Source organism: Miscanthus floridulus, chromosome 7 (genome assembly GCF_019320115.1).
Source record: "Miscanthus floridulus cultivar M001 chromosome 7, ASM1932011v1, whole genome shotgun sequence".
NCBI classification, from domain to species: Eukaryota; Viridiplantae; Streptophyta; class Magnoliopsida; order Poales; family Poaceae; genus Miscanthus; species Miscanthus floridulus.
In genome coordinates this window covers 39,005,950-39,033,198 of record NC_089586.1, presented here as the reverse complement: position 1 = coordinate 39,033,198, position 27,249 = coordinate 39,005,950, and the positions used below count along the sequence as shown (strand labels likewise).

At 45.1% G+C, this 27,249-nt stretch overlaps 3 protein-coding genes across 3 annotated transcripts; 1 reads left to right on the top strand and 2 right to left on the bottom strand.

The window, feature by feature from the left end:
- Positions 1 to 4,459: 4,459 nt before the first annotated feature.
- On the bottom strand, positions 4,460 to 5,119 carry LOC136463063 (RING-H2 finger protein ATL65-like). The gene has a single exon (XM_066462106.1). The coding sequence runs from the start codon at positions 5,117 to 5,119 to the stop codon at positions 4,460 to 4,462; it is 660 nt and encodes a 219-aa protein (XP_066318203.1).
- Positions 5,120 to 8,615: 3,496 nt separating this feature from the next.
- On the top strand, positions 8,616 to 10,050 carry LOC136465381 (uncharacterized). Its single transcript, XM_066464133.1, has 3 exons — positions 8,616 to 8,666; positions 8,728 to 9,387; positions 9,580 to 10,050. Exons 1-3 carry the CDS (start codon positions 8,616 to 8,618, stop codon positions 10,048 to 10,050), a joined length of 1,182 nt encoding a protein of 393 aa, XP_066320230.1.
- An 8,043-nt stretch (positions 10,051 to 18,093) lies between these two features.
- LOC136465380 (uncharacterized) lies at positions 18,094 to 18,447 on the bottom strand. Its single transcript, XM_066464132.1, has one exon. The coding sequence runs from the start codon at positions 18,445 to 18,447 to the stop codon at positions 18,094 to 18,096; it is 354 nt and encodes a 117-aa protein (XP_066320229.1).
- Between the last annotated feature and the right edge of the window lie 8,802 nt (positions 18,448 to 27,249).

Below are 27,249 nucleotides of genomic sequence, written 5' to 3'. Positions count from 1 at the left end.
CATCCCGAGGTGGAGTCGACTATCTGGTCTATGCGCAACAATGGAAAGTGATCCTTTGGTGTCACACCCAATTTTGCATAGCAAAACCAAGTACTCATATATGTGCGCCCAGGATATCCAAACACATACATATATCACAAATTGCAATAGTATCAAAGTAAAGTACTTATTACATCACATATCTCATCATAAAGTTAATAAAAAGTTTGCTCAATGGCAATATTGTTACAATCACAGCAGAATAACTAGCCTAATCTACCACATGGACTCCAACTGGTGAACGTCTCCCTAGTAGTCCTAGACATCCTTCGGAAACTCTTCATATCCATTATCTATTACCCATCCAGGATTTTCATTGGATGTAAAGCAAGTGTAAGCTCACCATGCTTAGCAAGTATATCCAAGGGATCTATGAGGCTCAAAAGGCTTGACACTGTTTGACTGCGGTTCGCAATTTTAGTTGATCAAGTTTTAGCATCCTGTATCACTACTTTAGTGAACAATCCCAATTCCCAAGTGATATTAAAGTATAGTCAAGTTTATCTCAATTCCCAACCATCCACCATCCATAGTAACCACTAATCTTGAAGGATCCAGACCGCTCGTATCCCGTGAGCACGGCTGTTATAACAGGTCAAATATTTCTATAGAAATTATACATCTTTACCCACGGAGCCATGATTCTCAATGCCAGGGTTTGCAAAGCCCACTACACCTCTACCTAGGAAGTGTGGCTGGATTTCACTATGTAACCCTTAGCTAGTCGCACTAACAAGTCATAGCTGCTAAGGAGTGGCACATGTGGGCAACGCAGCACGGTACACACATCCTAGCAGAAAAAGGAAAGATACCCTCTTACCCTTAATAGAAGCTACAGACGAGCTAGTACAATCTAGTTAACAGGTTAAAGTCAAAGCCATATGACACTCGGGGTTGTACGAAACCTCCTGGGTTGCCGCTTCAGGATTATGTCCATATCGAGAGGCACTAGAGTACTCAACCCAGTACTCTAGCACCCTATCTGTTGCTAAAAAGGTTCATGTTATCATATTGCATAATGTCTTTAGTCATGTTTAATTATTATTCTATATCTAGCACTACAGCATCTATCCAAAATGCATACCCAACCCTAGGTAACAAGGATATGTGGTACAAGTATTCATCTAGGTAAAGTCCTTAAAGGTATATCAAATTAGACACATGCATGAATATGAATAGTAATTGTTCATAGGTACAAGGGGCCTTTGGTAGACTTACCTTCTTCAAAGTTGTCCTAGAAGTACTGTTGATCCTGTTGTGGGTCCTCGGTCACCTCAAATGGCTCACCCTCTAATCGTGTTTGAAATCACCAATCAAGCATCATTCCAATCATTACATGCATACAAGATAGATTTCTATTAGAATAGTACACCAAATAGTAAAAACATAAGTTGAAAAGCTTATAAATCTATTCTACATATTGCTAAAGCCTAAAATGGTGGAGATCCTGACCTGCATCAAAGATTGGGAGGCTACTGAAGCTCAGCTGCAACACATGGTGGAGGACAAGGAGCTTGAAGAAGCATTTGAACAACTTTATCTTGATTAGTTATCATTTATGTAATGGGACTGTAATATTATGGACTATGGACTGGACTTTGATGAACTTTATAATTGGAGCTAGGCTATACTCTTTTTTCTATTTAGGATTTCTCACAAGGGTGAGTTTTACCTAGATAGGTTTTTAATGAGGCAGCCATTGCACTAAAGCTCCCAATAAAATGTTATTTTGTTCTCTGCTATGTTTGTGTGATTATGTGACTTTGAGTCTTTGATAAATTCTCTGAACATGTAACTTTGTGTGACTCTTTGATAAGTTCTTTGATTCTGAACAGTTTGTGATTCTGATCAGTTTGTGTGACTCTTTGATTCTGATCAGTTTGTGATTCTAAACATTCAGACTTTATGATTTTGATCAGTTTGAAGTGTTGATCACTTATAGTGCTAGTGCCGGCATGGGCACTGCTGGGCCGTCGTGCCCAGTGACACGGCACGGCATGGCTAATACCTGATAGTGCCGTGCCTAGGCCGGCACAGCGGCCCGGCGGCACTAACAGGCATGTCACGACTAGTCTACCGTGCCGCGTAGTGCCGTGCCTGACCAGGCCATGCCTGGCCGTGCCCGTGCTAGTGTCGTGCCGTGTGACCCGTTTGGCCAACTATATGTATGACTAAAACAAGCCCGGGCTTGGTACTCATGCTTGTGTAGTAAGCTACGAAGCCTTGGTTTTATTCCCTCCAAGGCCGATACATCTCTCTTCTTCTACAGAAAAGGAAATCATGTTATCTTCATGCTTGTTTATGTTGACGATATCATTACGGTCAGCTCCTCGCAGGAAGCAATTGATGCCCTCCAACGGGATCTAGAGAAGGAATTTGCCATCAAGGAACTCAGCGAGTTACATTATTTTTTGGGCATTCAAGTTCACAGAAAAAGAGGTGAGTTGTTGCTAACCCATGAACGGTATGCACCTAAAGAGAGTTAATATGCAGCCATGAAAGCCATTTAAGACACCACTTCGTGCTACTAAAAAATTATCTGTTACTAGTGGATCAAAATTGGGAATAGATATTTGGAGCTCTTCAGTACCTAACTCTGACTCGACCAGATCTGTCTTTCTCAGTTAACAAAGTGTGTCAGTTCCTTCACTCTCCTACAACTGTTCATTGGGAAGCAGTTAAGAGGATTCTCAGATATGTGCAAGGAACCAGGGGCTTGGATATAAAAATTAGAAAGGCTAACTCAATGCTTGTGAGTGCCTTTTCAGATGTAGATTGGGCTGGATTCCCAGATGATAGAATATAAATCGGTTGCCAATGCTTCAGCTAGGGTAATTGAAAGGTTCTAATGGCTAGAGGGGGGTGAATAGCCCAATAAAATTTTTACAACAACACTTAACAAAATGGTTAGACAATTATGAGATAAAGCAAGTGTTGCGCTAGCCTACTTAACATGCAAGCCACCTACCACAATTCTAGTTTAGATAGTATCAATTCATACAGTAGCTATGACACTACTCTATGTTAGTGTACTCTCAAAGGCTAACTAAAGAGCCACACCAACCAACCAAGCAAGCTCTCTCAACTAGCTACACTAAAAAGCTTGACAACTAGTTTACGGTAATGTAAAGAGAGTGATCAAGAAGGTTATACCGCCGTGTAGATGAAGAAACCAATCAATCACAAGGATGAATAACAATGAAGACCAATCACATCAGAATCAATGATGAACACAATGATTTTTTATCGAGGTTCACTTGCTTGCCGGCAAGCTAGTCCTCGTTGTGGTGATTCACTCACTTGGAGGTTCACGCGCTAATTGGCTTCACACGCCAAACCCTCAATAAGGTACCGCACAACCAACACAAGATGAGAATCACACAAACTACAAGCAATCTACTAAAGTACAATATGTGGGTGTATATGATTGAAATTTGGGTCTTACAACTGTTTTTTAATTCTTTTATGGGTGCGGCCGCACCCACTGACTTCACTATAGCTCCGCCCATGGCAGCCCTCCCTCTCTAGGATCCTTTGTGGCAGTGGGTGTGCGGGCGCATATAGTAGTAGCATCTGATATAACAGGTACGTAGGGGCTTGTGGTACCTGTCATATTGCACAGACGATCCGGGTGTGCAGGGGTGTGCGGGAGCCCGACAGGTAGGAGCTACTCGGGTTTGTATATGATATTTGACGTCTATGAGCAATTTGACATATATTTCTCTAATTTCTGAAATTTATAGAAATAATTTATAATTTTTTTAAAAAAAATTGACATATATTTGTATTATTTCTAAATTATATCACTCTGTCCAATAAATTACACCGAAGAGATCATCGTAAATATAATAATATGACAGTGTAAGTGTATGGAAAAAATCTGGTTGTTGGGAGGATTAAAAAATAACCAGTTGTTACCTAGACGTCTCCCAAAATTAATATAGCTACAAAGACTTAGGCTCCGTTCGCTTCGCTGAAAAAACAAGCCGAAACATTGTTCCAGCTGATTTGTTGTGAAAGAAAAATACTGTTCCAGCTAAAAAAACGAGCTGAAAAAGACGGATTATAAGAGAAGCGAGGCCCTTAATAAAATAGGGGTAAAGCCCTTTCGATTTGAAATTACAGAGGCAAAAACACAAGTTGAGAAAAATGAGGACAACGTCATCATAAGCCATAAATGTGGGGTAGGAATGTCAAATCCTCTTAAATTTAAGGTTGAGCCAAGCCCAATTATAGCTAGCACATTTTTGTTCATACTAACACTGTGCAACAAGCTATATATCGTGTTGCATTGCACAAACATATTTGTTAGTTAGCCTAAAGTTAATGATGGCCAGGATGAAATTAACCTAAACTTAGTGCTGGCCAGGGTTTGCCAGCAAACCAAACACGACCGTGATCACAGGCGGGGATAAGATCGTCATCCTGGTCTGCCCATGAACTGCTCCGATGTCCACCAAACGACCTCCACCGGCCGCTCGGGCGCCGGGAGCACGCTGGAACGGCAGACCGGGCAAGTTGCGTGCGCTCGCAGCCACGGATCGATGCACTCTCTGTGGAACACGTGCTGGCACGCCGGCAGCTGCCGCACCGTCTCTCCCTTCTCCACCTCTCCCAGGCACACCGCGCAGTCCTCGGCCGCGCCGTCGCCCAGGTAGTCGTAGCTCGGGACGCGCCCCGCAGCGAGGGCGGCATGCATCTCCACGCGGTGACCAATCACGAGCTGCTCCGGGTGGCGGAGGGCGTGCGACATCGCCCGCGTCGTCGTCGTTTGTTCCCCGGCGACAGCTGACGCCGCCTCAGCGTCCTCCTGCTGCAGGCCGCCGGACGCCGCGGCGGAGAGGCAGCGCGGCCAGGGCGGGCGCCTGAGCTCGGCGTAGAAGCGGAAGCAGAGGATGAGGCTGGTGGTGGTGCACAAGGCCGCGAACGCGGCGAAGATGGCGCGGCCTGTGTGCGGCCGGTTGACGAGGAAGAGGACGGCCACCGGAAACGTGACTAGGCCGCTGGCGAAGATGGCGTGCGCGACAACGAAGTCTCGGCTCCACCGGTAGCAGGTGTCAGGATCGTCGTCGGCAGACATCCGGCCCGTTGGCTGAAGCCTACGGAGTATGTCCTACCGGCGGTACGGTCGATAGCTAGCTCGTACGGACAGCTAGATCCCTTCGTATTTAGGGTGCGTTTAGATAAAAAAAATTTGGATTTTGGCTTACTGTAGTATTTCGTTTGTATTTGGTAATTAGTGTCTAATTATGGACTAATTAGGTTCAAAAGTTTCGCCTCGCGATTTCTCGACCAACTGTGTAATTAGTTTTTTTTTCGTCTACATTTAGTACTCCATGCATGTACCGCAAGATTCGATGTGACAGTTACTATGCAAAATTTTTTGGCCTTAGCCATGCACGGGAAGATTTTACGCGATTTAATCAATGGCGGCGTGCGCCGTAAATAATTGAGCTGCTTGGACGTAGCGCATCTCAGTGTGTCCGTCATTGTTAGATGTGGGCTTTGTGCATGTGGAGTGGAGATGGAAAAGATGACATCTGCATCAGCGTGTGTTTTTTTGTTGCAATCTGTTGATCTAGTTTTCGTTGTTTGGTGGTATATATGTATCTTCTCTGGAATTGTGTATACGTTATTCTCACTTGTTTCTAATTATAAAAATAGTTCAAGTAGCTATCACAATGTTTTTGATTGAAAATAATTATCTCTCTCAGTTGATGAGTTGAAATGGACCGGGAATTTCCAAGCCTTTGTCCTTGTCTCATAGTACCACGATGTATCGTGTTATGTCTAGGGTATTAAATCATACCCTATGTTTTATTTTTAAAAACTAATGATGCACAAGCTATATAGTTCATATGGAGTTTAGTTAGTATACTTATATATTTCGATTGTTATTATATGACGTGTGTTGTGTGTGAGTTTTTTCTACTCCTCGGTGTAGCCGTGTAGCTACTCCTATCTTCAATATACCATCTTTACCTTGTGTGCGCGCACATATTTATTTGTCATTTAAGTATGCTTATATACTTATATTATTTTAAAATACTCCAAACAATGCCATGCCTCGTTTCATAAAAAAAACAATGTCATGCCTCCTCTCTCTTGTATGCGGCGCACAAATCTTGGTCCAGGCCCACATTCCCATTACAGACCTATATTGGACCATAGTACTTGGGGCTCGTTTAGATGCAGCCCAAATTGCAAAAAAAACTAACTTTTGGAATTTGGAATCTAAACGGCTGATGCAAAAAATTTCGGCCCACACGGTGCAAATATGGCCCGGCCCAATCATTGCCTCGGGCTGCGTGCATCCCAGTATTACCCTGACCACGGCCCCGTTCGCGCGTCCGTCTCCACTCCCTCTCCCCCGGGAAACCCTAGGCCGCTCTCGCCCCGCCGGCGCTCTCCATTTCCGCCGCCGCCGCTCTCGGTCTCCCCCGCCTCCGCTCAGTCCAGCACCTGATCCAGCCCACCCCGTCCCCGCGCCCCTCACCGCATCCATTCCCTCTCCCCCTGAACCCTAGGCCGCTCTCCATTTCCGCCGCCGCCGCTCTCCCCCCGAACCCTAGGCCGCTCTCGGTCTCCCGCGCCGCCGCTCAGTCCTCCACCAGATCTAGCCCTCCTACGTCTAGATCCACCTTCCCTTCGTCCAGATCTGGTGTCCTTGACCTCCTCGTCGGCGATGGACGGGTACCACGGCGGCTCGCATCAAGACGGCGACTTCAACGACGTCTCCTTGGACAACGCTTCCGGCTACGGAGACGGCTCCGAAACCATGGACTTCCTGTCCCAGGCGCCGCCATACGTCGGATCCGGGGCCCACACCGGCTTCCGCAACAACTCCGGCGATGTCTTCGGCAGCAATGCGCCCTCCCTTAGCCACCTGGGGTTCAGCGAGCTCGACCTCAACGCCAGCCAGTCGTGGCCGGGCTTGGGTCATTACTAGGAGATCCTCCAGTCCCCGGCTGAAGACGGCAGCAGCGGCATCGGTGACGGCCCCCCTCCCGTGCGCGTGCCATCCCGCGCCGGCAGGGGTTCCCTCGGCCTCCGACCTCCTCGCTGCCACGTGCCTCCCCTGGGGCCTCATGGTGATGAGGCAGGCGGCTCGGCTGGCGGTTCCAGGAGGCCCGGTGTGCGTCGTAGCCTAGTCCAGCCCGCCGCCAGCGACGAGGACGTCCCTCCGACTAATGTCCCGGTACACAAAGTTTCTTTCTCCATGGGATTGCTGTGCTATGCTAGGTGCTGCTCACATGGTAGATTGTGGCGCTATGCAGTGCTTGTGCTAGTACAAGTAGATTGATGTGCTGTGTTGTGCTTGTGCATGCTGTTTATGCGAGCTGTTTATGCAGTGCTTGTGCTAGTACAAGTATATTGTTTACCTACGCCATGTCCTTGTTTAGGCATATTGTTTACCTATGCCATGTGTTGTTTTTTCTTTATGCATCATTTCAGAGTACCCTTAGCAGGGCCCAGTGGAGTCCTCAAAACACCCGGACTTTCTGTCAGCTCTACGTTGACGAGATTGACAAGGGGAACTGCCCTAGGGGTCAGATGTCGAAATGGGGTTGGAAAAATCTGACAGAGGGTTACTTCAAAGTGACAGAATTAGTTCATGACAACATCATCTTTGGGAGTAGGGTCCGCCAACTGAAGAAGGAATGGAATGACCTACGGAAGCTCTATCACAAGGAGACAGGCTTGGGGCGCAATGCAGATGGCTCCATCAGTGCTTCAGCTGAATGGTGGAAAACCAACGACAAGGTACAACATAATTCTGTTTTGTAATCATGTTTTGCTTACCTAATTCTGTGTTGTAATCATGTGTTCTAAACAAGTTCTTTTGTAATTCTTGTTTTGTAGGACAACAAGCTTAAGGGTACACTGCCTGACTACATGGACCTTTTGGAGCGCATGTTCCTTGGCGTAGCAGTGACAGGGGAAACCACTTATGCTCCTAGCCGTAGGAATGCGCCACTGTATGTGAGCAGTGATGATGACGAAGACGTCCATACCCCTCAGAGCACTGGGAGCAAGAGAAGCTACAGCAGCCTCAGCACCCACAGCACTGCTGCTAGTCCCAGCAAGAGGGGCAGGAGCCAAGCAGTGAGGATGAACGAAGGCATAAGGAACTTGACCGTCAGTCTGGACAACAGGACTAAAGCTCTGAAGGAGATTTGGCATGAGAGGAATCAAGCTGTAGAGAAGAAGAAGAATGACAAAATGGACACCATTGACCAAGTGATACAGCTGGCTAAAGAGGCAGGGGCAACAGAGGAAAATGAGAGGCAGTGGATTGGTGTCCTCATGATCACCCAAAACGAAGCTGCTATGAGAATGTTTATCAAGTCAGAAGCAAAAGAAAGGATGGCCATCATTAAGCACTATGCCGGGGTCGTTAACTAGACCCTCTTAATAATGCATTTGTCTTGTGTTTGTGTCATGAACCTCGTGTACTAAGTCTGTGATGCATGTTGGTTGAACTACGTCTGTCATTTGTATGTTGTGTTGTCGAACTTGTCGGCAGCAACTAAGTGATTTGTGATCTTCGCTTGTGATGTCTAAATTTAGCCATAATGTTTGTTTCTGGAGTCAGTGCTGTTGGATTTGAGGAACTGCTGCCCTGTGTATGTTGTTCCCTGGGAATTAAAACTGATTTGTGTTCATTTGTTTGTTTCATGTGTGCAGGGGGCTGCTCAACCTGCTGGTCCGGCCGTTGATGAGGATGACGATGACGATGATGATGCACAGTGGGAGGAGGACTTCTTCAGCTTATTCTTTGATGACATCGAAGAAGAAACTGCAATCGTATATGGTACGTCCCAGTATGCCATTCACATGCAAAAGTACTACAATAGGGCATACTATAGGGTGCCAAAGATGACTGGGCTGGACTGGGTAGAACATAAACTAGCAAATGAAACTGCCTGTTACAACATGTTTAGAATCACCCCAGATATGTTCTATAGACTGCACAAGGTATTGACTGATGAGTATGACCTCAAAGACACAAAAAAGTCCACCTCAACTGAGGCTTTAGGTATGTTCCTTTGGATGGTTGGTGCTCCACAATCATATAGGCAAGCTGATGATAGATTTGAGAGGTCACTAGGCACAGTCCACAACATGTTCTATAGAGTGCTGCCCTGTGTTGTTGCACTTGGTAATGATATCATTAAACCTGTGGACCCAGAATTTAGTACAATGCATCCTAGGGTGAGGAACCGACGCTTCTATCCTGAATTCAAGAGGTGCATAGGAGCTATAGATGGCAGCCACTTCCCTGTTTTGGTGCCACAAGATAAGTTTGTGCAGCACTTGTGTCGCAAGGGCATCACAACTCAGAATGTGATGGCTGGTTGCGACTTTGACATGATTTTTACTTTTCTCCTTGCGGGATGGCCGGGGTCTGCCCATGACACAAGAGTGTTCGAGGATGCCATGACAACATTCAAGGATGACTTCCCTCACCCACCTGAAGGTAGACAACTAGGTGGTAGTACATTTGACATTTCTAATTGAAACATTTAACAATTACAGGTACTTGGTGGTGTAGGGATGTTTTACTTGGTGGATGCCGGCTACCCAAACCGTCCCGGGTACCTTGCTCCTTACAAGGGAACGAAGTACCATATTCAAGACTTTCAAAACGCCGGAGAACCTCGAGGTAAACAGGAGATATTCAATTATGCACACTCATCTCTTAGGAATGTGATTGAAAGGGCCTTTGGCGTCTTGAAGATGAAGTGGCGCATATTGTTGAGTATCCCTGCCTATCCTCCTCAAACACAAACGCAGATTATAGTTGCTTGTGTTGCTTTGCATAACTTCATAAGGTTGAGTAGGCAATTTGATGTGGACTTCCAGCACCTAGATCATCATCTTAACTTTGTGCCAGCTGAAGCCTATCTTCATCAGCCAGAAACAGAGCCTGCCCCTGATAGCGCAGATCGTGAACAGATGAATGCCTTTCGTGACAGCATTGCCAACAGGCTGTTTAATAGATATTGATACATGTGTATGTTTGATAACTTGTGAGTACTAATTGTTTGATTGCGGTTTGGACTTGTAATAATGTTGCTTGAGGACTGTAATATTTGACGACTGTAACATTTGGGTACATGTATTGTAATATTTGAGGACTGTAAAATGATTTTCGGACTGTAATAATATTTGAATGTTGTAATAATTTTGGATTTCCTCTACTGCATTGTGCCTGGGACAATGGAGGCCTTTGTGGCTGCATGTATGGATTTGCATGCGAGAGCATGCAAGGAAGAGCAGGCAGCATGCAGCATGCATGGATTTGCATGCATGCGCATGCAAGGATGAGCCTGGCAGCAAGCATCCCTCCAAATGCATTTAATAGTGCCACTTGTGTCTTCTAGTCCATTATTGCTTTGGCAGGGTAAACAGTGCTATGAAAAGTTTTCCACCCCTTTGGATGTCAGATTTTGAACCATTTTGGATGAAAAAATTTGGGTTCAAAAAACTTGCAATCTAAACAAGGCCTTGACTTGCCGACACGAGTTTCCTTTGCTGCCTTGCTGGTTTGACATGATGCTGGACTTGGGCTTGCTGATGGATCAGCGGGTGTCGGCGCTAGGTGCTAACAGTTTTCTCCTGAGACCATGGACAAAAAAGAGACCGTTTCCTAACGAAAAAAAATCCAAATTACCTCCCTCAACTTTTGTGAAAGTCTGTTTTTCCTCTCTGAACTCTAAAATCGGGTAAACCATCTTCCTGAACTTTTAAAATCGTTCGTTCTACCTCCCTAACCGGTTCTAAGCGGTTTTCAATGGTTGTTTTGTCTTTTTCTTTTTTATTTATTTTGGCTAAATCTTTGAAAAATCATAGTAAATCACAAAAATATCATAAAATGAAAAATCCAATTTTGTTAGACTCCACATAAGTAGATCTACACAGTGAACATATAATATGGTATGCTTTAGTATAAATTTTTTGCTATAGCTTTAGATTTATGTTTTTCTATAATTAATTCATAGCTGTGGTTTCTATGGTCCAATTGTGGTGAAATTTTTATGGTGAGCTAATTATTGTATGCTTGAACTGTAGTATAAATTTCATACTCATTGAATCATGTATAACTTATAGATTTATAAACCTTTTAACAAGCATACACCTAAATAAATCTATAACTAAGTTATACAAATCCAATGAGTATGAAATTTTTACTATAGTTCAATCATACAATAATTAGTCCACCATAAAAATTTACCATAATTGGACCATAAAAACTGCACCTATAAATTAATTAAAGAAAAGCATAGATCTAAAGCTACAACAACAAAATTATACTAAAGCATGCCATATTATATGTTCACTGGTAGATGTACTCATGTGGAGTCCAAGAAAATTTGATTTTCCATTTTATGATTTTTCGGTGATTTACTATGATTTTTCAAAATTCAACCGAAATAAATAAAAAAGAAAAAGACGAAACCGTCTTTGAAAACCGCTTATAACTTGTCAGGGAGGTAAAACGAACGGTCAAGGAGGTAAAACAAATGGTTTTAAAAGTTTAGGGAGGTGGTTTACCTGATTTTAGGATTCAGGAAGGAAAATCATACTTTCGCAAAAATTGAGGGGAGGTAATGTGAACTTTTCTCATTCCTAATTCATGTGTGTTTCCTAATTCAAAGACGGCCCAAGAGGTCGTTTGGTTTTAGACCCAAAGAGTAGCCAAGCAAAAATTTGGCCTGCCTTCCAATTTTATCCTTTGTTTGGTTTCAGGCAAAAATTTATCCGGCCAATAGAAATTTGTCAATATGGCCGGCCAACAGCCGAAGTTGGCTCTCTCCTTCAGGCCGGGAATTTGGCCGCCGCAGCGAGCACCTCAAATGATAAGGTGTCAAGCAACAACCTTTGCATGGACGCAGTTTGAAATTTCCAGATAATCAAATTTCAATGCAATACTATATATCTGATCTGCTATCCGTTTTCACCATATATATTCCTTCTCATTTGATCTACAGAACAATGTCACACATGACTATGTTTCATTTTGAAGAAAAAACGAAGACATATGAACACTACACGTCGTACTCACAATTGTACAAAATTTTAGGATGACTACCATCCAAATATTCTTGACCGCTCTAGATTTTGGCATTTGCCGAATAATGGCTCTGTTACAACCAGACATCTAGGGTCTGAGTTCCACCCTAAATTTCTTTACGATGGTCCCTCGTGCCAAAAGTGCAAATGACCTTTTTTTTATGGGCTACTTGTCCTGGCCTTTTTCTTTGTTACCTTTGTTTAGGAAAAGCATTATACCTACCTTCGGAAACTTCCTTCACTTGACAACCTCATATCGGTATATAAACATTACTGCCTCGTTCGCTAATGCATACTCCTGCTACAAGCTAAGGCCAGTATAATGGAGATTTTCATAGCATTGTTTATATTGCAGAACCGCTCGAAATAGCACGTTTCCGGAGATGCTCGTCTTCCACCAGACACTAAGCACCACGAAAGCTAGCTACATCGAACGGTTCCGTCAATCACACCCCTAGAGAGAACTCAAACAATCCACGTTTTTCCTCTAGGATCTAATAAGGAGAACGAGTTTACAATATTTAGTCCATTTCATACAACAAGAGTTCTCAGAAATACATTATTACAATACCAAGTTCAGAGTGCGGAATTTAAACAGTGGAATTGAAATAAACTTCTAACGATAAGATACAAGGATCCATCTGTGTCCACCAGAAGAATCCTCCACACAATAGTCACTCATCAAGCTGCACCTGCAACAAAGGTAAATAAACCATGAGTACACAATGTACTCACAAGACCTACCCGACTAGTGGGAATAAGTTCTCGACTCCAAAGGATATGATAAGCTATATAGTTTGCTGGGTTTTCTTTTTTGCAAAAAGCCTTACCAGTAGTGAATCATTATGTATGTTTTTTATTAGCAGTCATGATTAGTTCATTATCTAACCATTCTATGTAAGCACATGTTCTACTTTCAAGCAAGAGTTGAACAATCAGATCTATTTCACAATCTTTCATCTTTTAGTTCTTACTACGGTGCTAGATCGTAGACAAGTCGTACCGTATCGCACGGCGATTTGCGAACCAATGTATCCCAGTGGGGTACCCCGAAACACACGCCCTGCTTGTACCCCGGGCATAAGCAGTACCAACCCACCACTTTGCTGTCAAGGGGTCCAGGTCTCCGTCCAAACTTAGACTCTAAGCACCCACTCCTGAATCATAGACTCAGTGTGGTGCTTAGACCTCCACCATCACCGCCTCCAATCAGTCAGTTCGAAAAGAGTTGGAACCCATGACAAGAGAGCAACGAGCCTTCCCTACTCCCATAAACAAGTATATGCTCAGGATAATAAGTCTATGACCTAACTAGAATCCAATGCAACGGCCGGTCCTTAACCGACACGAATAGGGAAAACAGTGTAATCAAGCTATGCCCCGTTAGCCGTGGGACATAACCTCTTACACCCACCAATACCCGTACCATATCCCTGTCCGGTCTCCAATTCCTTTCACCATTTTATCATGAGAGTAATAATAATCACCTATTGTGAGTAATGGTAGGTTACTCACGCTATCGAAAAACCTAAGTATAGTGGCTACTCACCTAAGCTAGTAGGACTCATAGGTAGGTATATCTATGCATGTAGTTTCAACAATAAGCCTATAACATAAATGCACATCACATATATATATCCAACAATTATTCAAAATAAGGGGTATGCACCGGGGCTTGCCTTGGGCAAGCAGGGTGTCAGCTCAGTTAGTCAGTGGCGGCTCTGGGACCTCCTTCTACATGAAGATCTCCTCCTCATACTCCTCGATCACCTCCTTGAACTCATGATCTCCAATGGTCACGATCTCCGCCAATTCGTTCTCTACATGCATGCGATGATGATGCAACACGTTAATATTAAGGCAACAATAATTCTTAAAATAAGAATACATCTACTAAGCCACTAAGCTAGCTCTAACGGTTAATATACTAACTACCTGTCATTTTCACAAAACACAGGTATGGATTCATCTAACGGCTATTAACTTAGCAACTAAAATGTAATCTTACTCTTATTAGCGTTTTAACTTATATTACCACAAGGAGCACTTAGCTACCATATTTCTCAACCTATTCTAGGGCTACAAAAATTACAATGAGCACATAATAATACCATGAAGCTACTGTAAAATTTTCAAAGCTACAACTATCACCATTTTGACACAAAAATTCCTATAATATTTAACCTAATAATATTAAGCACTCTCAAATGATTTAGTAGTTCCTGATATCAACAAATATATATATGAACTAAATACACCAACAGATAGAGCACAATTTTAGGAACTAACAAAATTAGTTTCACAATTTTTGGATACCTACGTGATTTTATATGATTTACCAAAGTTCAGCTCAGAATTAAAATAAAAAGCTATTTCTATTCTCCACGAAAAAGATAAACTCAATTTGGCCCAACGCGGCCCACGCGGCGCAACACGAGCGCGCGGTGGCCCACAAGCGAGGTGTGGCCCACGACGAGGAAGCCCGCGCGGCGGCACTCTTGCAAAAGCGCCCCTAGACTATGAGCAAAACAACCCACAGTCCACGTTACTATTTCTATAGACAGCGACTTTGCAACGGAACCCTCAGATCTTTCTCCTCTTTTCAACGGCAAGGTCCTCGGGCATCCCCGCATGCTCTAGCGCGGCGAGCGATGGCACTAGCACTTAAGCTGGCCACACAGGACCCCCTCTGACCTATCTACGAGGCCGACGCTCACCTAGGGTTCGACGCGAGACGATGGGCGGCGGTTGCATGAGCCGGGACGCCGTAGAGGGACGTCTCCATGATGGCGGGCACCCTGCAGCAATTGTGACAGCTTTCAGGCGAGCCACAGTAACAACAAGGCGGTAGGGGTAGCGGGTGAGCAATGACCACTCACCAGTGACCTTACCGAGAAGCCGGCTCAGCCAGAGATGACCCAAGCAAGGTTGGCCATGTGTGCGTTGCGAGGTGAATGGCGGACCGCAAAGGCACGACCGCGTCAGCGGTGAGGAGGCGGCACTAGAGCTATGACTAGTGTGCACACGATGAAGAGGGAGCCAAGGCTAGCTAGTGGTGTAGAGGAATTGGCGTGGGATGAAGTGGTGGGACTGGCCATGACGCGGGTGGTGATGGGCCTTAACGGCACGGCGGCGGACAAAGCTCCAAAATTAGAGCTCGGCGTGACGCAAGTCCTGGCGGGGTGGGGTCGGCTGGAGAGGGGGGGGTGAAGGCAGAGACGCGAGCACGAGGAATTAATGAGAAGTGCTCGTTCTCTGGCTTCACCATGACATGATGAGATGGTGGCGGAAAACAGAGGGAGAAAGAGGGAAAGAGAGAGACGGCGCGGTAGGTGGGCTTGGCTCGTCCATGCCTTGGCGAGACGCAGGCGACGAGCATGGGAGGCCCACGCGCTGGCGCTACGGACAACGCGTGCGTGCGTCCGACTAGCGTGGCCCACGCGTCGTAGTGCCATAAATGGCATGGCAACGATGGCTCGCCCACGTATGAGCGGCAGAGGCGACACGCACAGGACTGGCAAAAGCACAGAGGTGCAGCGGATCAGCATGGACGCGACGACGACGCGACGACACCCAAATGGCAGTGCGAGGCAGAGCAGCTGGGTGTAGGGCCAGCGGCTCGCTGCGGATGACCTCAGCCAAACCCAGGCGACGCGATGGCAGCGACAGCAGCGCGGCACGGCGGCAGGACGGCCAAGCGTAGGTGAGCGACGGGCGCGGCGGCTCGCGGTTGGCGGCTAGCGGCGTGCCCACCGCGGCCAGGCTGCGGCAGCAGCAGTCGGCCATCGTGGCGACGTGCGCGTATGCGCGTGCACCCAATGCACGACGCCGCGACGTCAGGGTGGGCAGCCTGGTGACAGCGCCCAACATAAGAAGACAGACCGAGTTCATGTTATGCACGGATTTTAAAGCGTTCGAGACGTCTAAACCATTGATCCAATCCCCAAACCACTTTTCTATACCTTAGAGGGTATATTAGGCTACTAAAACAAGCTATAATACTACCATACTCCTTAACCCAATCTCTCACAATAAATTACTAAACATAGCAATATCTAGCAGTCGGTAGACTTGAAAATTTCTAAGTTTTAGAGCTGAATTTGATTTTCATTTGCGATTTATAAGCTAGTGGAAATATTAGCTAGTAATATCATTTTTCGACCGCAAGTATTTCACTGTCATCTACAAAGTTTGTACTTCAAACTTTATTTAAGTATCACACACATGTTCTATAGCATTTTTGCTTAATAAAAATTAATTTTAAACCCTAAGTGATATAACATGGCTATCAAATTAACTTTCGCTCCGCATTTTAGTTGATCGTTTCAAGTTACAGAAATTAATCTACACACTTTATCACTTGCATTAACACATACTTGATCCGCTTCTTTTTTCATCCAGAACAGTGTTTTTCTCTCACAAATTCCTCCAGCATTCCTCCAAATCATCCAAATTCCTTCAGAATTCCTCCAAGCGACATGTTCCCGTTCGCGTGCTCTTAAACCCGGCTTGATCCGCTTCTTTTTTCATCCGGAATAGTGTTTTTCTCTCACAAATTCCTCCAGCAGTCCTCCAAACCATCTAAATTCCTCCAGAATTTCTCATGACATGTTTTAGTAAATAATTTATGATGTAACATCGAGGGTGTTATAGTTTACAAGACTGACATGTCGTATAAAATGAAATGATACCTGGTTTTTTCTCGATCGTGCCTTGGCACGTTTTTTATTAAGCAAAAGTAGAGTTTGTTACATCCTAAGTTGGCCACAATAATCCTAAGATTACTGAGACTAGCGACTGGCACACGAGGTTGTGATTTACACACAAGTATTTTGCGACCCAAATGATGAAACACTCATTCTCAATAGAGAGTTTCATTCCATGGTTTCACTGTCATTTAACTTCATGACTTATAGAGAATTGATAATCATGCCAAGAGAGTTTCATCTTCTATTCTCTCTTAAATACGCTGACATATCATCAAAAATATCTATGTGGCAACGTATTTAATACAAATAAAACTTACATTGAGACTGACCTAAGAGCAAGGTCAATAATAGAGCTAAGTGCTTGATTATAAGTCAAGGTATAAAAGCCAAGTCATACAATAATTGTCTCATGTTTGTCTATAAATTTTTTATTATTATTATGTAGTACCATGTCTTATTTTCTCTTTCCTACTCCTCCTCACATACACTAGTCATGTTCGTTTCGCTGATAAGACAGGCTGAAAAATATTGTTCGCTGATTTGTTGTGAGAGAAAAATATTATCCCATGACTAATATGTTAAGGGAATAGGTCGCAGATGCCTATGCTTCCGTACCCAGCTTAATACTATAATAAAAGCCAAGTTTTCTTCTCTCTTCTCTCTCCTCTCTTTCACGTCAACAAAAAATAGTGACTAATTTAGCTATAAATCCATTAGTGTACTTGCTCTAAGCGTGAAGTTAATATTATTGTTGAACATTTACAGAAAATCTATGTGCAATGGCCAACCCCGCACAAGGACCGAAGGGGGTCCCACCCAGGCGTGGAAAAAGCGGTAAGGGCCGCCGCGATCGAGCAAAAGGCAAAAGGCAAAAGGCAGCACACCGCAATCCCATATTCTTCGGCCTCTGCCCTAGCTTGTCTCCCATCGTAGCCCAGCCTTTTCAAAGTCGTGGACCGTTGAAGCAGGGACACGGGACAACAGACATGCTCTCAGCTCACTCAGAGTCTGCAGCCACTTTTTTCACGCGATGGGTCAAATCCTATCCTACCAGGATCTGCTCATCTGCGTACGGCCTCTCTGTAGAGTTTTACCGTGTATTTGGTTTAGGGACAAGTGGAATGTGTTGGGTCCAACCTAGTTTTCTAGGTTGGGATGAACCTATCTCATGTTTGGTTAAGGGGTTAGGATGAACCCAGTTCTGTGTTTGGTTGTGAGGTTCAAGAGAGATGAAATGGACGCCATTTTGATACTGTTAACAGTACCATTAGTGGGACCCGCCTGTCATCCTCCTTATTTTCTTTTTCCCCTCATCTTCTTCCTCTGCTCGCCCGTCACCTCCCAGCCCGACATCGCCATGGCCGTCACCTCCCAGCCCCGCCCTCACCCCCTCGGTCGCCGCCTCCCCGCCCCGCCCCCGCCCCGACCCTTCCCCGCGCAGGCCTCGGCGGCCATGGAGGCCCCGTCTCCCCGCGCAACCCCGCCCCGCCCCTGCGGCCATAGAGGCCCCGCCCCGGTAGCCATGGAGACCCCTCCTCTCCGCACAGCCCCGCCCCGCCCCGGTGGCCTGGCGGCCCTGCCTCCCCGCGCAGGCCCCGCCGACACCCGCCTCAGCGGCCATGGCGGCCCTGCCTCGTCTAGCGCCAGCGCCCCAAGCTCGCGCGAGCTCGCCCGCGCAAGCGACACAGCACTGGCTTCCAGAGCCCGACGTCGCTGCTCGCCTACATCCGGTGAAACGGAACCACCGGCGCTCGCGACGAAGGGAGGGAGAAGGAGACGACGAACGACGCCGTTCATCTGGGTCGAGATGGTCCGCCCAATTTGAATGGACCAAGGGAACCCGCATCTGAGGGAATATTCGGTTCCTGGTCCAACCCAATCCCACCTAGCTCCTCAACCAAACAGCGCACCATCTGGGTCGAACCCGGGATATCCCACTTCATCCCGCAATCCAAACAGATACTTAGAGTATTATATAGGTTGCTTGGAAATTAATAAAAAATAAATTATAGAATTCATTAATAATACGCTAGACGAATTTATTACGACTAATTAATTTATCATCGACACATGTGTTACTGTAACACCATATTGTTAAATTATAAACTAATTAGACTTAAAAGATTCATTTCATAAATTGATCGTAAATTATATAATTAATTATTTTTTAGTCTATATTTAATACTCTATACACGTGTCAAAGAGAGAGTAAGGCCCGAGTTGACTCTATACAAGTACTGTGCATTTTCTTTTCTGTGACGACACCACCGCAATGGTCTTTCGTAAGCCGTCGCGTCGACAGGTGAGGTGCGTATGCGTATGCGTATGCGTACCTTCTGCTCTTCTACTGCGTTTGTTCACACTGTGCTGCGACGTGCTCTGAGCTCATGCGTCGTTTGTTCTTCTTCTCTGAAGCGGTGCTCACGACGCGTCTTGTCAAAGTAGCCGACCGGGGCACTACACCACTTGACCGGTGGCCGTGCACGTCCGTCCGTCACAGTCTCACACACCAGGCTCCCCGAACCCGGAACCATTTGGCCGGGCTCGGGCCGCCACACTGTAACGTAACTATAGCGCGCAGCAGCTAGAGTCGGAGGATTAAAAAAAACAAGCTTTTCTGGCTCCGTTGCTGTAGTCAGAGAGAAAAAGAGAAAAGAGAAAAACAGCTTGGATCAACAGTATTGCTACCGGAGATAAACAGAAGAGAGTGAGATGAGCCGGAGCCCGGCCAAACGGGCTCAAAGTCTGAACGCGAGACGCGGTGCGCCTCGTCGTCGGGTACGCACGGCAGCGGCGCCTTCCCGAGCGAGTCACATGCGCAGCTGCTGCCATGTGTGGCGTGGCAGGCTAAAACACTGTAATCAATAGTTGATGCTGTCGACGGACATAAAAATAGGCGGTCAGTGTCAGGCAGAGGCAGGCTTGTCCTGGAAGAGCCGGCCTCGGTGAGCCATGGCCAGCATTCCGATGCATGCGCCTCGACCAACACTGGGGACACCCGTGTACGGACCTTTATTGTACTAGGCTGCGGCGCTGCGCAACCGCGTCGAACGTTTATTGCCCTACTACATGACTAGATACAGACTATGAGTGGATGTATTGGTTTGAAAAGAATAGTGTTTCGTCACGTGGTACTAGATGCAACTCTGCATGTGCGGATGCTACGCTGCATGGATGGATACTACTCCGTAGGAATTTTCACCAGAGGATGACATGTACCAAGACAATACAAGGTGCACTACATCCATAGATAAGCCAGGATGAACAGTAAACTCATTTTGACCATATCCACCGCGGGGCCAGAATGAGGACGTATCCTCACGTCCAGTCATTCATGTTGCTTCCACTCAGCAAGAAACCAAAACATGTTTTCTTTTTCTCGGATTATTAGTTTATTCGTTTGGTCGTAAACGATCGTAAATTTCTAGCCAGAACAGTATTTTTCTCTCACATCAAACCAGCCAGCAATAATAATTTATGATCGTTTCAACCCCAGCCGAACATGCTGTATACAGATCCACCTAGCCAGGATGAGAAAGATGCACCCAACAAATCACACCTTAGCAATCCACCCACTCTGGAATCACAACAATAGCCATTTACAAGTAGCAGCGTATGGAAGCCTAATGCCAACAAAGCTTCGTTGAGCAACTCTCCTTTTCACGCTAAAGCCTTCCTTATTGCACATGAATTAGATCTTCTGCATTTCTCTTGTGATTGTGGACCGGCGTGACGTGTTTGTTCTAATCGAGAAGCCAGTTCTCTTTGCATAAGAGTTGTGGTACTCTTTTGCTTCGTCCAAGGATGCAAAAGATAACCCATTGTGTGGTATTTGAGGAGTAGACCACACCTTTCCTCCTCTTCTGCTACTTCATTTCCAGCACCATTCAATTCATTATCAGCACTTATAGGATTAGCAGTAGAACCTTCATTCCTATCCTCAATCTTTGCCTGTTCAAATGACAATCTAATCTCAGAAACGGCAGGAAGAACCTCTTCTGAGACTGTAGGAGCTGCCTCTGCTAAACCAGCATGACCAACTTTAGAAAAACTAGGCAAAATCTGCTGGTTCACATGCTCATCATTAGGCTAAGAAATTTCAGGAATTGCAGGCACTTGAGTGCAGAAGGTAAGGTTGTCGGTCGCATAATCCAAACCAAATGCATCCAAGAAATCTTTATCCAAATCTGGTGGGAGCTTGTTAAGATCCATATTTGAGAACTGCATGCAAAACAGTAAGTTACATGAAATTAGGTAACTTAGTCAAACCCATTAGACAATAATACTATACAAAATTAGGCAAAAAAAAAGGCCAGCAACTTATACAGTTTTGTTTAGTACATGCTATCAGTTTTGTTCAATACATACTATCAGTTACATGAAATTTCATGATAGCTATGGCTATCAGTTTTCCACAGTTACAGTGGGACTGAAGACTGACTAACACTGTACCTAAATGTTACAACCTATAAAATAGACACATGAGAGTTTAGAAACTTAAGACCATCCATGGTACAAAATGTATTTTATTCCATAGTCAGTTTTCAACTTAATGAATCTATTGTTCTTATGTTTCCCTCTTTTTATAGAAAGTTGAATTTTGAGGTGTGCTTGTTCTCAACTCAGTTGATTTAAACATTTTTTTTCTCAATTCTCACTACCGTCTGTGTGCTTATCATGTACTTCTATTTAATTGCAGGTGTGAAGCCATCAAGCATCAAAATGAACATGTGCAGCAGCTAACACTACATCCATGGATAAGCCAGGATGGACAGTAAAACTCATTTTGAGCATATCCACCGCGGGGCCAGAATGAGGACGTATTCTCACGCCCAGTCATTCATGTTGCTTCCACTCAGCAAGAAACCAAAACATGTTTTCTTTTTCTCAGATTATACAGATCCACCTAGCCAAGATGAGAAAGATGCACCCAACAAATCACACCTTAGCAATCCACCCACTCTGAAATCACAACCATAGCCATTTACAACTAAAGCAGTGTATGGAAGCCTAGTACCAACAAAGCTTCCTTGAGCCTGTATGGTTGTGCCACACGTCAAGACAATATTGTTTGTCATCGTCCCCGTTCTCTCTATTGGCTGTGCTCGCTGCAGCTACTGCTACACTGTGCAGTGACTTGTGAGAGCAAGTTCTGCAGTTGCAGTCAACAGCAATCACAACCGATTAGGATAATTACGTATTTCTTTATTATGGTCCAAAATGTCAACAACCCTGTGCTACACCTAAACTCAATGCCAACCTAGGCCCATCTCATACAATTGGAATCCATAGCCCATTAATTAAACCTCTTTCTCTTTTTTTCCTGAATTAAACTAACAACTCTCCTTACAAAAATCATACCTCACTTATACAAACTTTGGTTTCATTGTTTCTTCTTCCTAAATTGAGACTCCATCCGCTCCAAATTGTAAGTCATTCTGGATTTTGTAGGTAAATAGCATTTGGAATATACCTAGATATACATTATGTCTATATACAAGTAAAAATTTATGTATCTACAAAAGCTAGAACGACTTACTAGAAAGGAGGGAGTACTACATTCAGCAACTTGGATAGCTACTCTAACACACTACAACACCTACGATGGAACGACCTACTCCCTCGCCCCCCTAAAAGTTTAACTAGGTTCATAAAAAATATTAACAATATTTATATCTTCAAATAAAGTTATTATAAAAGCATATTCAACAATTAATGTAGTGATACCTGTTATGCACCATAAATATTAATATTCTCTTGTATATATTTTTATTAGAGTTGCAAATATCAACCATTTGAGAAATGAGAATAACATTCTTAATGGTGGCTTGGTATTGGACACGGTTTTTGGCGGAACTGCCCCTGCGTCGCTCCCACGTGAGCGGCTCGGGCGGCTCCTCCCCCCCCAAACCCTAGCAGCCCCTCCCCACCGCGCCGCCGCCGGTGCTGGCCGTCGACATGGCCGCTCGGCCGACAGGGATGGCGGCGATGGGGCCTTTCTCCTTTCTCTTGGCGGCGCGTGCGGCAGCAGCCCGACGGCCCCTCCCCTCACGTGAGCTGCGTGGAGCTCAGTGGGGAGGGCCGTCGCGGCTATGGCGGCGTCGGCTGGTGCCCGAGCTGGCGCAGGGGACGGCGGCGGGCTCTCCTTCTCCTCCGCGCGTTCCCCTCCTCCTCTCTTGACGGCGACGACGACGACAGCTGGGGCCACCGATCCAGGCCACGTGAAGTCAGATCCGGTGCCCGGGAGGCCGGATCTGGACTCCAGGTGGCTAGTTCGGATTCGGGGCCGACGGCGGGTGAAGTGGTGGCCGATGGCGGTTGCGGCAGCGGCCGAGGCTTGTGATGGCGCTAGGGGCAACGCTCCCTCTACCTGCCTCTCTCTTCACGACCCTAGCTGTTCCGGTGGCGGCCGGGCCTCTTTAGGGACTAGCTATGGCCAGGGCGGCAACCTACTAGCTAGCCTGCCCGTGGTGGCCGGTTTGCCGACCTCGGCGACGGGCCGGCACAAGGCGGTGCCTACGGTTGTGGTCAAGACGGAGGCGGCGACGGCGGCATGGGGCATCGGGTTCGGGGCCTGGTGTCCGGATCCGGCGGTCCCAGGTCAGGGGGCGACACCCGAGATGGTGGGGCACACGCCCTGTAGCGGCTGGCGGCGAGGTCAGCTACGACATCGGTGGGTGCTAGGGACGACGAAGATGGTTAGTGGCGGCCTCGTCGGGTGGCACTGGGACGCGAGCGGCGGAGTCAGGTCCGGCTATGCGTGGCTCGGACAGAGGGGGTGACGGCCGACGCAGCTGTGCGGCTGCTGTGTGCAGCCGGCGCGTCGATGCCCCTCTGAAGGGGCTTCCGTGAGGCGGCAGGACAGCGACGATGGCGGTGAAGGCTGGTAGGGGGTCCGGCTTCGCGACCCGGCGTTCGTGCTAGAGGGTTCTTGGGCGAAAGCCTTGGCGACGGCGACGCCATTGGGCGCCGCTTCCCTGTTGGGGGCGTCGTGTTTCTCGTCTAGCATGTCATCCAAGGGTGAAAACCCAGTCCACTTTAGACGTGCGACGGTGGCGCCATCGGCGTCGCTCCCTTCCTGAAGGCGTCGCATCTGGATTATCGCCACGGCCTCGATGCGAGGCTTGGGTTTACGACTAGAAGTCGGAGCTGCTCTTCGATGGTTGAGCTTGGCAACGATGACCGGTGGCGGTCGTTCCTTTGGACCCGTCGGGAGGTGACTAGTGGGTGGCCTGCCATGGAAAGTCCAAGCTGCTGGCAGCTTTGCTTCCATGCTCGACAATGATAATCCATGGCAGTATATCGTGTTTGTGCTCAATCACGTCACGTGGGGTGGTTAGCCCCTCGGGTGCCATTTTGGCTACTCGGTTGGCTAACCTTCTTGTACATTATTACATTCTTTCGTCTTAATTGAGCGGCAGAGCTCCTGCGTTTTGTTTAAAAAAAACATTCTTAATGGTAGGGAGGAAGTATGATAGAAATGAATCCTTCTTTTTTTTGAAATTAGAAAAGAATCCTTCGTTATGGAATGATTCATTGCACCCTCGAAATGTGGCCCAGCTAGCTAAGGCCGGTAGCTATTCTTTTGACGTATTTCCCCCTAAAAAAAGTGTATTTATTGTTTCCTTAACCAATTTCATATTAGATCTAATTTATATAAAACTAACATTTATAATATCAAATAAAACTTATTAAATTAATCATGAAATGTATTTTAATAGTGTGATATAAATATTTACACAACTTTTTATAAAACTTAGTTCCATTTAAATTAGTTGACTTGGAAAAAATGAAACTGTACATTTTTTTTAACGAAGTAGGCTTTTTTTACTTTTCTACTAGGAGAGCAAAATCTTCATGGGGCCTTTTTCCATGCATTTTGAACTGTTTTCTCTCTAGAAACCGAATAAATCCTGTCAAACAGGTTGTTTTGATTCTTGATTCCTGCAAGAAAACAGGAGACATGAAAGGAGACATACATCCTTTCTGAATCCCAACCCACTGAACTAGCTGCACAAAGTGACGTTAGCCACAAAAGGATTTCTACACTTTCTACTAGAGGATCAAAAAATAAAAATGGGACACTTTGGAACCGTATCGAATGGGGCTCAGCCGCTCAACAAACAAAGTGGCCAAACCAAAAAAAGAAAAAAAAAAGTAACAGAGAGTTGGTTGTCGTACGTTCCATGGCCGCCTCATCATGGCGAGCTCTGTTAGTTTAATCCCATCTGGAGTTGTCTTTGATGATGGAAATATAATCTTAACCCGTCCAGCGATGATCATTGCTGTTAGTTCATGCCTGCCGGTCCCTAGCAAATATAATTCGGCGCCCTGGTACGGAGCAAGCGCAAAGCATCATGAAATGCAGAGGAGCTGGATCTGCAATTCGGCACAGCTATCACCGAATATACAAATACCATACGCGAATAGAAGAATATAAGCATATGCATTCGTGTGTATTCAGACATTAAAAGGAGTGACACCCGGTAACCTCTAGGGGCGTGTTTGATACGGAGCCCCTGCCGAGCACGGCTCCATGGTACAACCTCTCGTGTTTGTTTCCTGAACCAAAATGAGCCGAGCCGAATAGAGATTGTGTTTGTTTGGTTGCACAGATGCGTATAGGTACTTTGCATCGAGAATCTGGTTATGTTACCACCTCACCTTCTCCCTTCTCTTCTTGTTGGCATTTCATCAAACACTCTACTCGTGTGGAGGCCAAAGCCAGCCAGGCCCTGGAGAAACGAACCTTTTTTTCCTGTTTCCTGAGAGCCATGAGAGAGTGAATTTTGCATCGCACCAGGCTCGCGAATGAGCCAAGTGAATCAAACAAGGCCAGTTGCACTGGAGGGCGCAGGGCCACCCCAAAGCCCCATATCAAACAGGCCCTAGTTTACTGCTCAGGTGCTAGATGCCTACCCAAGTCTGTGTTCTAATTAAGTTTCTAAGACCACAGCTCCAGTACGAAACCAAATGCAATACTATTTGGAGTTTTGGACAGACAAAGAGAAACATGTGGGCATTTGGCACACAGTCAACAGCTGGACAAACTTTCTAAAAAAAAAGTTGGACGAAGTCCTGGAATTCATGTGTTCATTTGATCCATTTCAAACATGTCCTTTTCATTAGCCAATAGTATGTGGTACATTGTAGAGCAAAGCCTGCAGTTAATCAGTAACAAAGGGTTTTCTGTAATAAAAGCCAGTTCAGCTCTCAGATTTAGCTCATTTCCAATAAACTCTCATTTTCACAGAAGAATCCCCAAAAAGATTCTATTAAGTGAAACAATTGTCAGGTCTAAATTAACATAAAAGTGAAACTTAACAATGAAGATTGAAGACCATAGATAATAGAGTCGAGAAGAGGTTATGTTGTTAGGAAGGAAAAAATGTTGTTAGTAGGATGTAGGCTTGTTCTAATTAATTTGATTCGGTTAACTTTACCTTTGTTCATGCTTCTTTTCTTTAAGGTCCCATGTGTCTTTAAGAAAATACACTACAGACTGAGGTTTTTCTGGAAAAAGAACCAACACAAAATGAAGTGTCGTTTAGTTAAATGGGGTATTCCGTTTAAGCCAAAAATACAAGGAGAGCTGGGAATTCAAAACTTAGGTATGCAAAACAAATGCCTTTCAAGTAAATGGCTTTTTAAGTTGTTCAATGAGAAGTGCATATGGCAAAATTTGAATTTGTTCCAAAAAAATACCTTAGAAATATTAATTTAAATCAATTTAGTAAGAAAGCGGGGGACTTAGTCAAGCCTCATGGGCGTGAAGGACTAATTTCTAAATCTCGAGAGATTGAATATGCAGAGTGGCCACTACCCAAGCTTTAAAAAATTTTGATACCCTTCATTGTTTGATATTATTCATGGAAAACATGCAACAATATCAAAGATGCTTAGTTCAAGTCCTCTTAGTGTCTACTTCAGGAGATCTTTAGTAGAAAATAAGCTGCTAACTGATTGGCATAATATATATTGTTGCTCGTGTGTTTTTTATTAATCTAAATGAGGGTTTAAATCCTTTTATGTAAAATCTTCACAAAGATGGTATTTTGACTTCTTTCATAGTCAATTGTATGTATAAATATCTTGTCAATAACTGAGTTAAGGTTACATAAAAATTTTGGCATATGAAAACAACTCTTAAAATATTTTTTGTGTGCTACTTTTAAATAGGGGACATCCTTAACAAAGATAGTTTAGCTAGAAAAAATTAAAATGATAGTAAAGTATGATGCTTTGGTAGTCAATCAAAAATTCTCCAACACCTTTTTTATGTCATTATTGTTAAAATTTATATGGTTTAGTTCCGCTAAACCTATATGCATAAATTCTAATAAATCTCAAAGGCCCAACACCTGTGTTTTCTAATGGGCTTTAATGTTTAACCCTATGAGTAAAGGAGAAACGTGCAATATCA

Bases quoted from the DNA above. Each gene is read 5' to 3' on its own strand.
- LOC136465381 (XM_066464133.1), top strand. From the start codon at position 8,616: ATGTTTGTTTCTGGAGTCAGTGCTGTTGGATTTGAGGAACTGCTGCCC. The intron at 8,667-8,727 runs GTATGTTGTTCC...TCATGTGTGCAG, and splicing joins TTGAGGAACTGCTGCCCTGT to GGGGCTGCTCAACCTGCTGG. The intron at 9,388-9,579 runs GTGATGGCTGGT...TAACAATTACAG, and splicing joins AGGGCATCACAACTCAGAAT to GTACTTGGTGGTGTAGGGAT.
- LOC136463063 (XM_066462106.1), bottom strand. From the start codon at position 5,119: ATGTCTGCCGACGACGATCCTGACACCTGCTACCGGTGGAGCCGAGAC.
- LOC136465380 (XM_066464132.1), bottom strand. From the start codon at position 18,447: ATGGCCGCTGAGGCGGGTGTCGGCGGGGCCTGCGCGGGGAGGCAGGGC.